The sequence below is a fragment of the Acipenser ruthenus genome, unplaced genomic scaffold (assembly GCF_902713425.1).
Source record: "Acipenser ruthenus unplaced genomic scaffold, fAciRut3.2 maternal haplotype, whole genome shotgun sequence".
Classification (NCBI taxonomy): Eukaryota; Metazoa; Chordata; class Actinopteri; order Acipenseriformes; family Acipenseridae; genus Acipenser; species Acipenser ruthenus.
Genome location: NW_026708076.1, coordinates 1 through 14,039, shown reverse-complemented (window position 1 = coordinate 14,039; position 14,039 = coordinate 1). Strand labels below are relative to the sequence as shown.

Below are 14,039 nucleotides of genomic sequence, written 5' to 3'. Positions count from 1 at the left end.
ATGAGAGAATCGTATGAACATGACATGCTGGCTTGGTAAAGAGCTCACTTCTTCTGGTTTGGTTTTTACTTCTGTAGGAATAAGTTTTGGGTATCTGACCAAGAAAGAGCTGATTATCTCTTACAGTGGTGCTTATTGATTGGGGTCGTGTTTAATGAAAAGATTAAAACCAAGTTAGTTTACTTTACAGTCAGAGCCAACCTGGCACTGCTTATTATAACAGAAACAACGACTTGAAATGTGTCAGCAATTAAAAATGATTCAAACCAGCTGGGAAATGTTTTCAATGACAACACTGCTTCCATGCACTGGGTATTATAAATACAAAACAGATCTGTTTATACAACGTGTGTGTGTGCGTGTGCGTGTGCGCGTGTGCGTGCGCATCAACCCTAACCCTAACAACAACACAAAAGTTTGTGTTAGTGAAGGATGTGGTGGAGCTCAGTTCAAGAGCATGTTAGTGGAGACTGCAGAGTGTGCAACACCACAGACAGCAAGTGAGAGTTAACCTGGGGGCAGGGCTAAGGAAGGAGGAGGACAGGACTGTCATTGGGTACAGTACAGACTAGATACAGAGATAGATAGATACAGTAAATACTCGAGATATTCCTCTGTATAGTATGTTTTTGTATAGTGGGTTGTGTACAGTACAGACTAGATATCTACTGTAGATATGCTTTTGTATAGTATATTTTTGTGCAGTGTATTGTGTACAGTATATATTGTGTGTGTTATTTTGTTTATCTATTGTGACATGTACCCCAGACTTATCAATGCATTGGCTATATTCTATTCCTTCAATACAGTACATTTACTGTACTGCATATCCCACACAGAGAAAGCGGTTTTCAAATAGATATTTTAAGTTCTGTCGAAAGTGTGGAAAGATATATAAAATATGCAGAATATTCCATGCCCTATTGTGCCCCCGTCCCGTCCCGTCCCGTCCCGTCCCGTCCCGTCCCGTGTGCCTACACTGTGATCCGAACAGGGGTTCACATAAGGATATCATATTATTTTGGAGGGTAGAGAAAGCTGCCCTGTAGTGATGCATCTCTTTCCTGTGAGTTTGACACATCAAGCTGGAATGTCCTGCCTCATGAGCAATTGAAAGGGTAGACTGCGCTGCTCTAACTCTGGGAATCCTGCCTCCTGACCCCGTGGCAGATGGGGGGCTGTTGTTAGCAACCAGTTCAGACAACAGAACACTCGGAGAGTGACATCACGCTGGGAGCCTCTGCCAGCTGCAGCGCGATGAGAAAGAAAGAAAGCAAGCAGGCCTGCGGAAGATCAATGTCAAATAACTCAGAATGGGGTCCAGTGTGGCTGCAATGCTCTCAGCACCTGCTGTTATTAGCTGGACGCATCACATGGGGAGGCTGCGCGGGGAGAAGGGGAGGAGAGATCTCCCCCCCCCCCCCCGGGAAAGCAAGCAGCATGCCTGTCTGAGGCCAATCTACTCTTAAAAATAATAATAACCAACCATCCAACCAAGCAACCATGTAGACTTTAGGAATGCATTCCCTGCACGGCAGACAAGGCTGCACAAGCCTCTGAGTGTAGGCTGTGTGGTATGCAGCACAGGCGAATCTGCACGTAGCTCTCTGAGTACCACCCTATCCAGCTCCTAGCAGCTCTCAGGCTTCCTGAGGGAGGGGGCTGGGGGGTGCAAACTCCTGATCTGTTATCAAAGGGCCTTCAGACTGGGAAAGAACTTCCTCTGAGGGGATCCGGTGTTTCCAATGGGAAATGCCTTTCTACATTACATTTGTTTGAACAAGGCAGATATGATCGTTCTCCTGGCGTAAAAACACAGCGTTCGGTCAGCCCGCTCTTCTGTTGTGATCTATTGCACTGCCACAGTACAAGCACACACATGTGAGGCTGCCCTCAAAACGCAATCTTTTATCCAGAGACTGGTAGCGCTGAACAGCTGTTTCATATTAATTTTATATTTCCATGTGCTTCTCATGGGCCATCCTCTTTTGTGGAGTAACCACAGTACTCCCTAAACGTTCATGGGGTGTCTCCTGCGTCTTACCCTTAATCTGCTGCAATGTTAATAACATGGTTAAACCTCCATATCGAAATGGCTGAAGAGTTATGCATTTCAACCCGATTGTCCATTTTATTGTAAAAACATTTGCAATTTAACTGAATTACAGTTGGAGGTTAAGCAGTGAATGCTGGGCCATCTATAGGCAATAGCATAAACTGAATGTTACATTATCACAAAAACCTTTCTGTTTTGGGTGCTACAAGAGCCCTATTGTCTAAACTCTTTCACAGCTTTCCACCTTCTTTTCTTTTCTCCAAAACAAAAACATGAAGCTATCTGGATGTTTGGAGAAATGTCCCCAGCTGCCATTGTTCATCCATTGGGAAAATGTTAGTACACTCCCAGACGTCCTCCTCTGACACAGTGCTGGTGGCGAGCCCATGGGAAAGTTACCACCCCAGCACAGAGTCTCAGAAATGTCCTGGGATCGCATCCTTAATGTCTACCACCTGCTCCAGGCTGTGTTGTGATGTCATTAAGATTTGCACAAGTGAAGGCAGATGGCTGGAGAAGGAAAGCAATGTGTTAGAATGGGAGGAGGCCGGCTGATCCGTGCACCAGGACTTTATTTCTATGTGTTGAAAATGAACCTATTCCAGGCATCACAGAGTACATGTTTGTTTGTTTATTTATTTCATTTCAGAGATTGAAACAAAGGAGGCTTGTGACTGGCTTCGGGCAGCTGGATTCCCTCAATATGCCCAGTTATTTGAAGGTAAAAGTGATTGGTGAGAGTTCTTGACATCATGTGGGGGTACGGACTGTCTCATCTGATGTGGTTCTTTCACTGTAATCTCCCGCTACTTGTGCCATGTACTGTGCCATCCTACAGCATTTTCTGTGCAGGAGTTGCCCTTTGCCCATCTCTAAAAAGCACTGCTTGTTTGCTGTTTGGTTTGAAATGCAGCCGATCACTATTCACAACCTTTAAGCTGTTGTTTGTTTCTCATAGATTCCCAGTTTCCTATCAACATAGACCTTGTGAAAAACGATCATGAATTCCTGGACAGGGACTCCATCGATTCACTCTGCAGGTAAGCCCAACCCCCAGTCTAAATGATCAGTCTTAACAATATTATACTTTTCATTGGACTGAGCAGAACTAGGGTTTCATTCATGCAATGTGTGTGAGAAAGGATTTGATTGTTCCTGCTGAGCGGTTAAAAAAGGAAACGCCCACGTTTGTAGATAAACAGTAACCGCTGAACTGACGCAAAGCCCGATCCTAAGAGTACATGTTTCCACTTCTGTGTAGTTTATCTTTAACCGTGTCAAAGCATCACATTCCCTCTCGTGGGTTTTCTTTCTGTTATTTAGACTGAATTAAATACTAAATGCCTGTGTTTTCCCTTGCATTGTAGGAGATTAAATACTTTAAATAAATGCGCGGAAGTGAAGCTAGAGCTTGGGCAGCCCAGTCGAAGGGTAAGTCTGTTCTTGTGGCTATAAACGTTATTCATATATGCAGGGTTAATTGCTTGGTTTTCAGAGATGCAAGCAGACAAGCTTCTAGGCACTTGGCTCAAGCACAGTCGATTGAGTTTCATAAGAGGCTACAGCCACCTAGGAATTTAACAGTAAATCCACCAACGTGACTTTTTTTTTTTTTTTTTCACTGCAAGTTAAATTTATTCAACCTTGTTTGGATCTGTTACAAAGCAACATTTCCATCACACCCCGCAGCCACTCAAAACACACTTCTGTCTCTCCTGTTGCAGAGTGAGGATTCAGAAGAGGAGGAGCCTTGTGCCATCAGCTCAAAATGGGCCTTTGAAAGACACAGCAAAAGGTGGTCCCGCTTGGAAAGTCTGGAGTGCTTCAGCGTTTTGTCTCCGGAGAGCTTCTACCTCAAAAGAATGGACAGCGTTGACACCACCTTGGACAGCGGAGAGAAGCAGGACGCATGCTCCTTGCACAGCTCCAGCAGCGACGGATCCTGCGTTCAGAAAACAGCCCTGGACAACTTGGAGACCAGCAGGAGCTCTTCCAGATGTTCCTCGAGCAAGCCAGCGTCCCTGGACACCTCCTTCAGCGGACCCCCATCCCCGAGCGAAATCCAGAGTTGCGGCGGCGAGGAGAAAGTCCTGGAGAAGCCTCCAAAGAAAAGAGGAAAGAGCCTGCTGAGGAAGATGGAGAAGCTCCGAATGCACAGCTCCAGCCTGAAGAGGCCGCCCCGCGGCAAAGCCAAGCCGCTCATCAGCGGGCCGGTCCCACAGGAGGGCTTCGACGAGGACAAGCTGAGGCGCTTCAACTGCGTGGACATTTCAGAGCTTCAGGGAGAGCAGAGCAGGAGCAACTTGTCACTTTCCAGGCTGTCGTGCAGCAGCAGCAGCAGCAGCATCAGCCCGTCCGAAAGCAGCAGTGCCGTGAGCACGCCCAGCCCCGTCACGAGGGTCCGCAGTCACGCCAAGAGGGCCGGGCTGCGCGAGGAGCAGGAAACGGCAGACCTGTCCAACGGGAACGAGAGAAACCTACAAGAGAACCTCATCTTTCAAATCCCGCAGGGGCATAAGCCAGGGACTTTCCCAAAAGCGCTCACCAAGGATGTTTTGTCGCCCATAGACAACACCTCGGTGAACTGGAGAACAGGCAGCTTTCACGGGTATGGAGGCAGAAGGTCGAGGTCTTCAAAAGACCAGGAACTTGCCTGCAGCCCCCTCGCTGTTGCTGACCACCGGATCAGCATTTATGACAATGTTCCAGGTGTCCACGTTCATCTCAGAAAGCCGGGAGAGATCGGTGACGACGATGTTTTTTCGGAACTGGATGAGGTCATGGAACGCATCAACGGCATTCAGCAGCTGGTCAACCAGTGGACGGAGAAGATGTCCGAAGACGGAGACTCTGACTTTGCCAACGACTCAATCTCCCCCTGCCCGTCTTCTCCGAACGAAATGCACCTTGAAATTGACAAGCATCTAGAGGGGGATGACGTGGGTTCAGAAACAGAGGTGGATGATGCAGATAAAAATGCCAACGAGCTCCAGTCTGCAGAGGTCAGCTTTGTCAGAGATTCTGGAGTTGGATCGTCTTTAAGACATCGCAACAGGTTAGTTCTGTAATGAATTTTAAAAAGTTTTTGATCTGAGAACTCCGTGGGTCAACTTGTAGGTTCCCCGGAATACTTGCAAGCGCCTGGATTCTAGGTCAGTATTGTGTGCTGCCACTATAAACGAGATACAGCATTTTTGGCATTAATCATTTCTACGAAACGATGCTGAATTCACAGCAGAGTGCGCTGTGACCCTTCCTGAGTGAAACGGAGGCAGCATTCTGGTTACACCTGCTCTCTGTATAATACAGCCTGGTGCCTCGGGTACATGAAAACAGGGATTGTGCACAAATACAGAAGTATTAAACCTTGCTGTCTTTTCCTCTTAGGCAGCAGAGGTTGCACTGGTCCGGCGAGCACAATCTCCACTCGCAAACGTCCTGCCTGCAGATTGACAGGCAGTCAGCAGCTCAGCTGAACCTGCTACAGAAGATGGCTCTGCTGAAACTCACAGCCCTGATGGACAAGCACTCCCCCTGCAGCAGGCAGGGCTGGAACTGGTAAGGGATTAAAGGCAGCTTCTGTATGTACTGACGCGCACGACCTTGCAGGCCGCCCGCGAGACCAGACAATAAACAAACACTGGACAACAGGAGCTGCCAGCTCCAACAGTGCCACTGCAAAGTGGACCAACACAAGCAATAGCGTGAACAGCATGCGGTGGCGTTAGCTTGCAGTTCAACTCCTCTAGTGCAGTTCTGAAGCAATCTGCCGTGCAGAGCAAGGGAGAACAATAAAACATTTGATCATTTTTCAAGTAGTTCAGCCAAAGGCGGCTAAACAGAGACTCGGTCCTCAGCGCAGCTCTTCTGTTAATATTTATTTTTCATTTCAGTTTTGATTGTGATCAGTGCTGAGAGACAGTTCATCAGCGCAACTCATTCAGCGCTAATGTGCCGGCGTGTGCTTCCACAGCTCGCTTCTGCAGTTACTCCAAAACATTAGCCGTTCCTTTTCATTTGTTTCTGTAATCGTCTGAATTTAAACCCAGACAGAATAATGTAATGGAGTTCTTTCAGAAGGAGGAATAGTGATTGCGCTGTCTGTCTAGCAATCCTCAAGCTAAGCAGAACAGAAACAGGCACTGCAGATTCCCAGCATTTCCATCGATCCTCGCTGCTTTATTCAGGGATAAACGACTGGATTTCAGAAGGTTGGGCTTGGTTCTGAATATCTGGAATATGATAAGCCAGCGTGTTACACAGCTAAACACTGCCTGCTGAGAGGCAGCCCCAGGGTTATTCTCTGTCTCACATCATTCATCTTTTTTTTAGGACAGTTCCCAAGTTCATCAGGAAGATAAAGGCTCCGGATTACAAAGACAGGACTGTGTTCGGTGTTCCACTGCTTCTTAATGCCCGGAGAACAGGGAACCCTTTACCACCGAGCATACTGAAGGCAATGCACTACCTCAGAAACCAGTGCCTTGACCAGGTAAATGTGCTTACTGTATAGCAGGGGTGCTCTCCATTGCAGGCTCTTTCACTGCACTGCAGTGCAGCATGCTCTTCATTATCGAATCGAGCAGCTCAGAGTCTTGACCAGGTAAATGTGCTTACTGTATAGCAGGGGTGCTCTCCCTTGCAGGACAGTAGAGTTTTGCACACGCTGCTTTCTGTATTAAATGCTTCTTGTATAGTGCACAGATAGCGGCTCCACTGTCATCGGTTTTACAAAGTGCAATGACTCAGCAGCAGAGTACTGACTCAGCTTGTTTGCTGTCCTATTCCCGCAGGTTGGACTGTTCAGAAAATCGGGAGTGAAGTCTCGTATCCAGCACCTGAGGGAGATGAACGAGACGGACCCGCAGAGTGTGAGCTACGAGGGCCAGTCAGCCTTCGACGTGGCTGACATGGTGAAGCAGTACTTCAGAGACCTGCCTGAGCCCATCTTCACCAGCAAGCTCTGCGAGTCCTTCCTGCACATCTACCAATGTAACCCTCCTTCACAGTCTCCCCACCTCACGGCTCTCATCCCCACAGGCACTGCAATGACACGCTTCTTCCTATGTGTTTCATTGCAGATTTCCCTAAAGATCAGCAGTTGTCGGCAGTTCAAGCCGCTGTTCTCCTGCTCCCAGACGAGAACAGAGAAGCTCTCCAGACCCTCTTGTGTTTGCTCCGTGACGTGGTGGCATGTGTTGCAGAGAACCAGATGACTCCTACAAACATCGCGGTCTGCCTGGCTCCATCTCTCTTCCACCTCAACACCTTGAAAAGGGAGAGTCCGATAACGTCCAGGTGAGTCGTCATGGGCCGTCGAATCCAAGCAACAGTCCAAGGAAAGAAAACAGACATCTGTGGCTTGAAGAGCTGAATCTGTAGCTTTGTTGTGTTCCTCTGGTCACCCCAGGTGTTGAGGGGCACACTGCCCATTGTTCAGAGGAAGCTTCTTCCCAAGCTTTGCTAATATTTATAGAATAATCTTTTGCTGTTGTGGGTAGCAGTGGAGCTCAACTTGAAATTGGGAACATTTGGAATGATTAGTTTCGTCTTTGTTGCAGTTCATCCATAAAGTTTGAGATGATCATGAAACTGTTAAAGAGGCCAACAGCAGCGCAGGACAGATTCCCCGTCTTCAAAATGTATTTCATTCATTAAAACAGAATTGAAATGCTTTCTTTAGACGGCATCTTAGCCTGGTAGAGCCGATCTCTTTTTGCACATGTTTAATATGTGCTCCTTTCACTCGCTGAGCAGCACATTCTTAACCTGCTGTATTAACCTATGTGACCCCCATAGAGCTGCGGTACCCAGTCCAGCAATTACCATATCAAAGACAGCAATATTATTCCAGGCCTGCTCTTTTATCTGGGAATGACATAATAAGCACATGGGGGGAAAAAAAACACAAAACTGTGCCTTGCATTGTGGGCGGCTTGGCACAAGCCTGGCTTATGCAATGCATTGCAGGCATACATTCCGCAGTAATTACTTGCCGACAAAGTAGAAATTGTATCTGTAATTCGTTTGAGCTGTGTATGGAAACGCGGCACAGCTGGAGAAAGTGTCTTTATCTTTGAACTCGGTGTACTCAGATGATTCAGTGCTTGACGTTGGGGCTCGTTCTTCAAAGTCAAGCGATCTGGGAGCTTGGTCTCCAGAGCAGTGAAGCCGACGGGCTCTTATCAGCGCCGGCTCCGCTCAGAGTGCATTAGAAAGAACGTCCCGCGATAACTGGAGTGCAGCGGAAAGCAGCAGAACCGCGATGATGTCATGCAAGGACAAACCAAGAAGGGAAAGGCTAGCAGCAGCAGAAAAACATTGCCATTGAGCTTCGGGTCCTGGTTCCAAACACGTGCAAACACCAAGGCTGACTGCACCCAAGTCGTTTCTTGCTAGTATTGTTCAGTTAAAATTGCTTTGTTCCTTTGCCTTCATTTCAAAATAGGACTGTTTGTGTTGAAAAGCAGAAGTGCTGATTACAACATGTGAGGCCCTGCTCCTCTCAGTACACAGCGTTCTCTTTGGAAAGCCCTGAATACCTTCACCTTCAAGCCAGGCCTTCATTACTGTTTCACTGTGTGTATCTGTGCCTGGCAGTATTGTGTGACACTGCCAATCTGTATGAGACGAGGTGAGGGTGAGAGCTCTAGAACCACGAATGCAGACGAGCCCGGCTCTTTTGCACAGCGGTCAGGACACTCGTTTGCGGTGCGCGGGGTCGCCAGTTCCCTCCCAGTCTCTGCCCTGTTACATACATCAGAATGGTTTAACTACATGCATTGGCACAGTAGGCTTCAGTTTCCATGTGAGCAGTGCTGGTGTTTAACTACAGTTTTTTTTGTTCTGTTCTGATGCAGGTCTAGCCAGAGGAAGCACAGTCTAGGGATGCCAGACCAGAGAGACCTGACTGAGAACCTGGCTGCCTCTCAGGGGCTGGCGCACATGGTAGCAGAGTCCTCTCGGCTCTTCCAGGTACGTTCTACACCCCTTCCGGCACGAGAACAGAAGAGAGCAATCAGGAGCATGCAACCTGTTCAGCCCTGCCTGCTTTATGAGATCAGGAGCGTGCAACCTGTTCAGCCCTGCCTGCTTTATGAGATCAGGAGCGTGCAACCTGTTCAGCCCTGCCTGCTTTATGAGATCAGGAGCGTGCAACCTGTTCAGCCCTGCCTGTATTAATCAGAAGGGCAGCTAAACCAAATGTTGGAATCCAAGTATAATGGAACATTTCTATGCATTTCTTCCAGGTGCCAGAATACTGGCTATTCCAGAACGAGGACTCTTTCAGTGATGAGATGAGGCAGAGTGAAAGGGGGCAGTGTCCCACACAGAACAGCACGCAGGCTTACCTGCACGATTCAATGCAAATCGTGCTGACGGAGGCCAGGGATAAATTCAAAGGCTGGACGACCTGTGTTGCCTCAGAACAAGTGGAGCTGGCTTTCAAAAAGGTACCAATGATTCTCAATCACTGTCCCATCGACACAAGCAGCTGCTGTGAGCACACATCCACAAACAGAAGACACTCTTCTAAAGGAACAAGAACAAAAAACAGCAGTTTAACTTCCTAATCCTCTCTATTAAATGCCATTACATTTAGCATGCCAGAAGGGCTGTTTTTATTACAAAATGTTTCCATTGGCTCCTGTGCGCATGCCATGTTCTTTAAACCCGATAGGGGTTGACCTTAGCAATAAATGTAATATATTATTAATACATTATAATCAGGTAGATGACGCACATCCCTTGCGACTCTGGAAAGCATCGGCCGAGATCGAGGCGTCCCAGGGGGAGGTCCTCAATCGAATACTGAGGGAGCAGAACATTTGGGACAAGAACTTCCAGCAGTCGAAGGTCATTGAAGCCCTGGACAAACACACTGAGATATATCACTATACAACACAGAGCGCCGTGTCTCAGCCACCCCGAGACTACGTTGTGCAAAGGTAAGCCAGACCAGTGCTTTATCCTGCAAGCAACAAGCTATCACAAGAGCCAGGTGACCCTGTGTCTCTCCTGCACTTCTGAATCACTGCAGACTAAACACTGGAAACTGTGCCATGCAGCAACCTCTTTATAACCCCCTGTTTAAATGACTCAGTATAGTACAGTGGAAAGCATATTCATGAGCTGAATGATCACTTCTTGAGTCTCAGATGAATTACACAAGCTTGTCCATTCACAGCAGTGTACTGTAAATGATCCACACTGTAAAGCATGTTTTGATATTCTGCTGGTGCTTCCTATACAGTACGTATCAACATACTTTTACAAATAATTGTTTTAAAATAAATACACATAAAAAGGTCCTAAGTGCTTTTCATGGGAAGTGCAGTGAATGTACGCGCCTGTCTTTCCTCCCAGGTCCTGGCAGGCTGACATTCACACAGGAACCTGCGTTTTAGCTGCTGCCTCTGTGGAGCACGCTGGCGCCATGTGTGAGGGGATCAGAGGAGAGGTGATGGCGTGCCAGTACCTGATCCAGACCACGGGACTGCGGAAAACCAGGCTGACTCACATCTGCAGAACAGACTCCAGGTACTGCAGCTCAGAGAGAACGACAGCTTACTGACAGCGCTGGGTAACAATTAGCTGCATTCACCAGCATCTGAGCATTGCAAGAAACCAGAAATCATTCCTACATCGACTTCACACGTCCAGTTACTTAAAATCAAACACCTGCTGCTCAGTTGGATTTATGAACTGAATCTAATGCAAAACACTGATTGGTGCAGCAGAATGTTATTTTAGAATACAGTGTGGGGCTCTAGTACACAGGTGAGGTGTTACTACTGGGGCTAGCTGTGTGTCCTGCTTAAATCATCTCACCCTTTGCAAAGGCGTGCATGTTTCATTGATGCCCCTTTCCACCTTTTTACCTGCTTTGTCTTGAAAGAGTTTCTTCTTGTTCCCTTTTCCCCAGGGGACGAACCCCAGAGTGGTACAATAAAGTGTTTGGACACCAGCATGCTGCAGAGCTGCTCCGGATACAAGACTCCTTCAAACCCGAAATGAAAGAGACAAAAATCTAACCTTCCTCTGTGGAGGACAATGGACAAACAAACAAACACAACACAGGCACTTTAACAACGTTAGCAAACCAGGATGAGGAACTCTGCCAGCCCAAATAAAGAGGGATGAAGGGCTTCTTCAGAACTCAGTCCTACAGTAATATAGACTTCTGTGTCTGGGCTCACAATGACGATTGTTTGATGAACTGATAAGTGTATCCAGTGGCTATGCATGATCAACCCTGAGAATGAAGGCCCAGAGCACGAGCACACTCAGGCTCTTAGACTGCATTCAGTTCAGCTGCATGAGGTCCATTCTGCAGCGCTCTGAACCCCCAGGCTCTTATTCTGCATTCAGTTCAGCTGCATGAGGTCCATTCTGCAGCGCTCTGAACCCCCAGGCTCTTACACTGCATTAATTTCACCTGCATGATGTTTAAATCTACCTCTTTGAGGAAATACCTAATATAAATAGATTCTAGACACATATACAATATAGCAGCAGGGGGGGGGCACTGCTGTTGTACCCTTGAGCAAGGTACTTTACCTAGATTGCTCCAGTAAAAATCCAGCTGTATAAATGGGTAATTGTATGTAAAAATAATGTGATATCTTGTAACAATTGTAAGTCGCCCTGGATAAGGGCATCTGCTAAGAATTGTAATAATCTGCTAAGAATTGTAATACAACATATATTCATATATATATATATATATATATATCAATGTAAAAATAAACAAATGTAAACAGATTGAAATGTAAGAAATAGAAGGATCACACTTCACCATCGTCGTGTTATTTAATTGCTGTTATTTGTGTGTCATTTTTTTTTCAAAACATCTAAAAGTCCTGCTAGAAACACAAAGCTTTCCTTCCCTAGTTACTTAAGGAATAGTTTTTCAAAGCTTTTTTTAAACATAATACAGTTGCTATTCAGAAACGTGCGCAGAAGAGTTGAAGATGAAGTTGTTTTTTGTCCTAAGATTCTTCAGGAATCTTCAGCCCTCGCTCCTTATCCTGCTGGACACATCATCACACCAAGACAATAACGAGAAGCAGCGGGTTTCATCACACCCATGTCTTTGTTTTCTTTTTTATTTAAGATACAGTAAAATATAAGAGCTGATACAGCATGTGCTGTGAGGAGTGGCAGGCGCGTGCGCGGCTTCATCCTACATCCTCTGGACTGGCTTGATCCCCAGGATGTCGAAGCCCTTCGCCATGACGATGGCCGTGGCATCGCACAGCAGCATGCGCCACATATTGACCTTCACCACGTTACCTGAGGGGAGCAAAGACAACACAGGGACAAACAAAGGCATGTCAATCAAAGAAAACACAAACATTACAGGACAAGTCAAACACAGCCCTGAAATAAACAGGGACATTACAGGACGAGTCTAACACAGCCCTGAAATAAACAGGAACATTACAGGACGAGTCAAACACAGCCCTGAAATAAACAGGAACATTACAGGACGAGTCTAACACAGCCCTGAAATAAACAGGGACATTACAGGACGAGTCTAACACAGCACTGAAATAAACAGGGACATTACAAGACGAGTCTAACACAGCCTTGAAATAAACAGGAACATTACAGGACGAGTCTAACACAGCCCTGAAATAAACAGGAACATTACAGGACGAGTCTAACACAGCCCTGAAATAAACAGGAACATTACAGGACGAGTCTAACACAGCCCTGAAATAAACAGGAACATTACAGGACGAGTCTAACACAGCCCTGAAATAAACAGGAACATTACAGGACGAGTCTAACACAGCCCTGAAATAAACAGGGACATTACAGGACGAGTCTAACACAGCCCTGAAATAAACAGGAACATTACAGGACGAGTCTAACACAGCCCTGAAATAAACAGGGACATTACAAGACGAGTCTAACACAGCCCTGAAATAAACAGGGACATTACAGGACGAGTCTAACACAGCCCTGAAATAAACAGGGACATTACAGGACTAATCTAACACACAATGCAATACGGTCTGAATTATTTGGGTTTAGATTTTGGTTGAATATTTAAGCATGGCAGCCTGGTTTAACTGCACAGCGTGACATGACCTTTACTGCAACGCAAGTGACTACAAGCAAATAGCACACATTACAACCACTGATCTCATCCACTGCTCCTGGACAGAATAATTAAACACAACTCTGGAAACGCTTGCATCACCGACCGACTGCATTTGTTTTACACTCTCCTGTAATGCACTTAATGCCTTTAATCTATATTGTTCCAATTAATCCGTCCCGTCATTTCACATCGCTGGGAGGAAACCGTGCCGCTGGCTAAGAGTGCGTTGTGAGGAATCCCAGCTCGGAGGAACTGTCTCCTTGCATGTGTCTGTGCTTAAAGGGCTTCATCCTCATTTAAAATGGAAAGAGGAAAAAGGGAATGGACGTACGGAAAACACAGAAACATCTGCACGCGTGTTCCTTTATGGAGATCAAGCAGAATCATGAAACATCTGCACGCGTGTTCCTTTACAGAGATCAAGCAGAATCATGAAACATCTGCACGCGTGTTCCTTTACAGAGATCAAGCAGAATCATGAAACATCTGCACGCGTGTTCCTTTACAGAGATCAAGCAGAGGTACCAATTGAATTATTAAATCAGATGCCGTAATTCAACGCCTTTTACAAATTTCAGGAGAATGCGTGTTAAATAAAAATGATCACATCAAGTGCTGTGGGCTGTAAAGGATGATACTGCAAAGACAATGAAGTGAATGTTCAGTAACACATGACAAACCACACACTGAACAACAGCGCCACCTGCTGGAATCAAATGAACTTCTTCACACACACACACACACACACACACACACACACACACACAGAATACAGAAGAATAACCCAGAGGAACTCATTTTCATGTGCCCTATACACCGTGCAGATACATGAATCTCCAATGTGCTGAGAGAGCACTTTGCACAGGTTAA

The 14,039-nt window shown here is 46.4% G+C and overlaps 1 protein-coding gene across 1 annotated transcript; it reads left to right on the top strand.

Annotated features, from left to right (window-relative positions):
• Positions 1 to 2,650: 2,650 nt before the first annotated feature.
• LOC117431154 (rho GTPase-activating protein 7-like) lies at positions 2,651 to 11,857 on the top strand (the record flags this gene model as incomplete). The annotated part of the gene is made up of 13 exons (XM_059019732.1): positions 2,651 to 2,777; positions 3,015 to 3,096; positions 3,424 to 3,487; positions 3,781 to 5,111; positions 5,444 to 5,614; positions 6,389 to 6,548; positions 6,850 to 7,048; positions 7,138 to 7,354; positions 8,917 to 9,031; positions 9,307 to 9,510; positions 9,788 to 10,005; positions 10,424 to 10,597; positions 10,983 to 11,857. Coding segments are annotated over 13 exons (3,171 nt in total), but the record flags the coding sequence as incomplete, so codon positions are not given.
• Between the last annotated feature and the right edge of the window lie 2,182 nt (positions 11,858 to 14,039).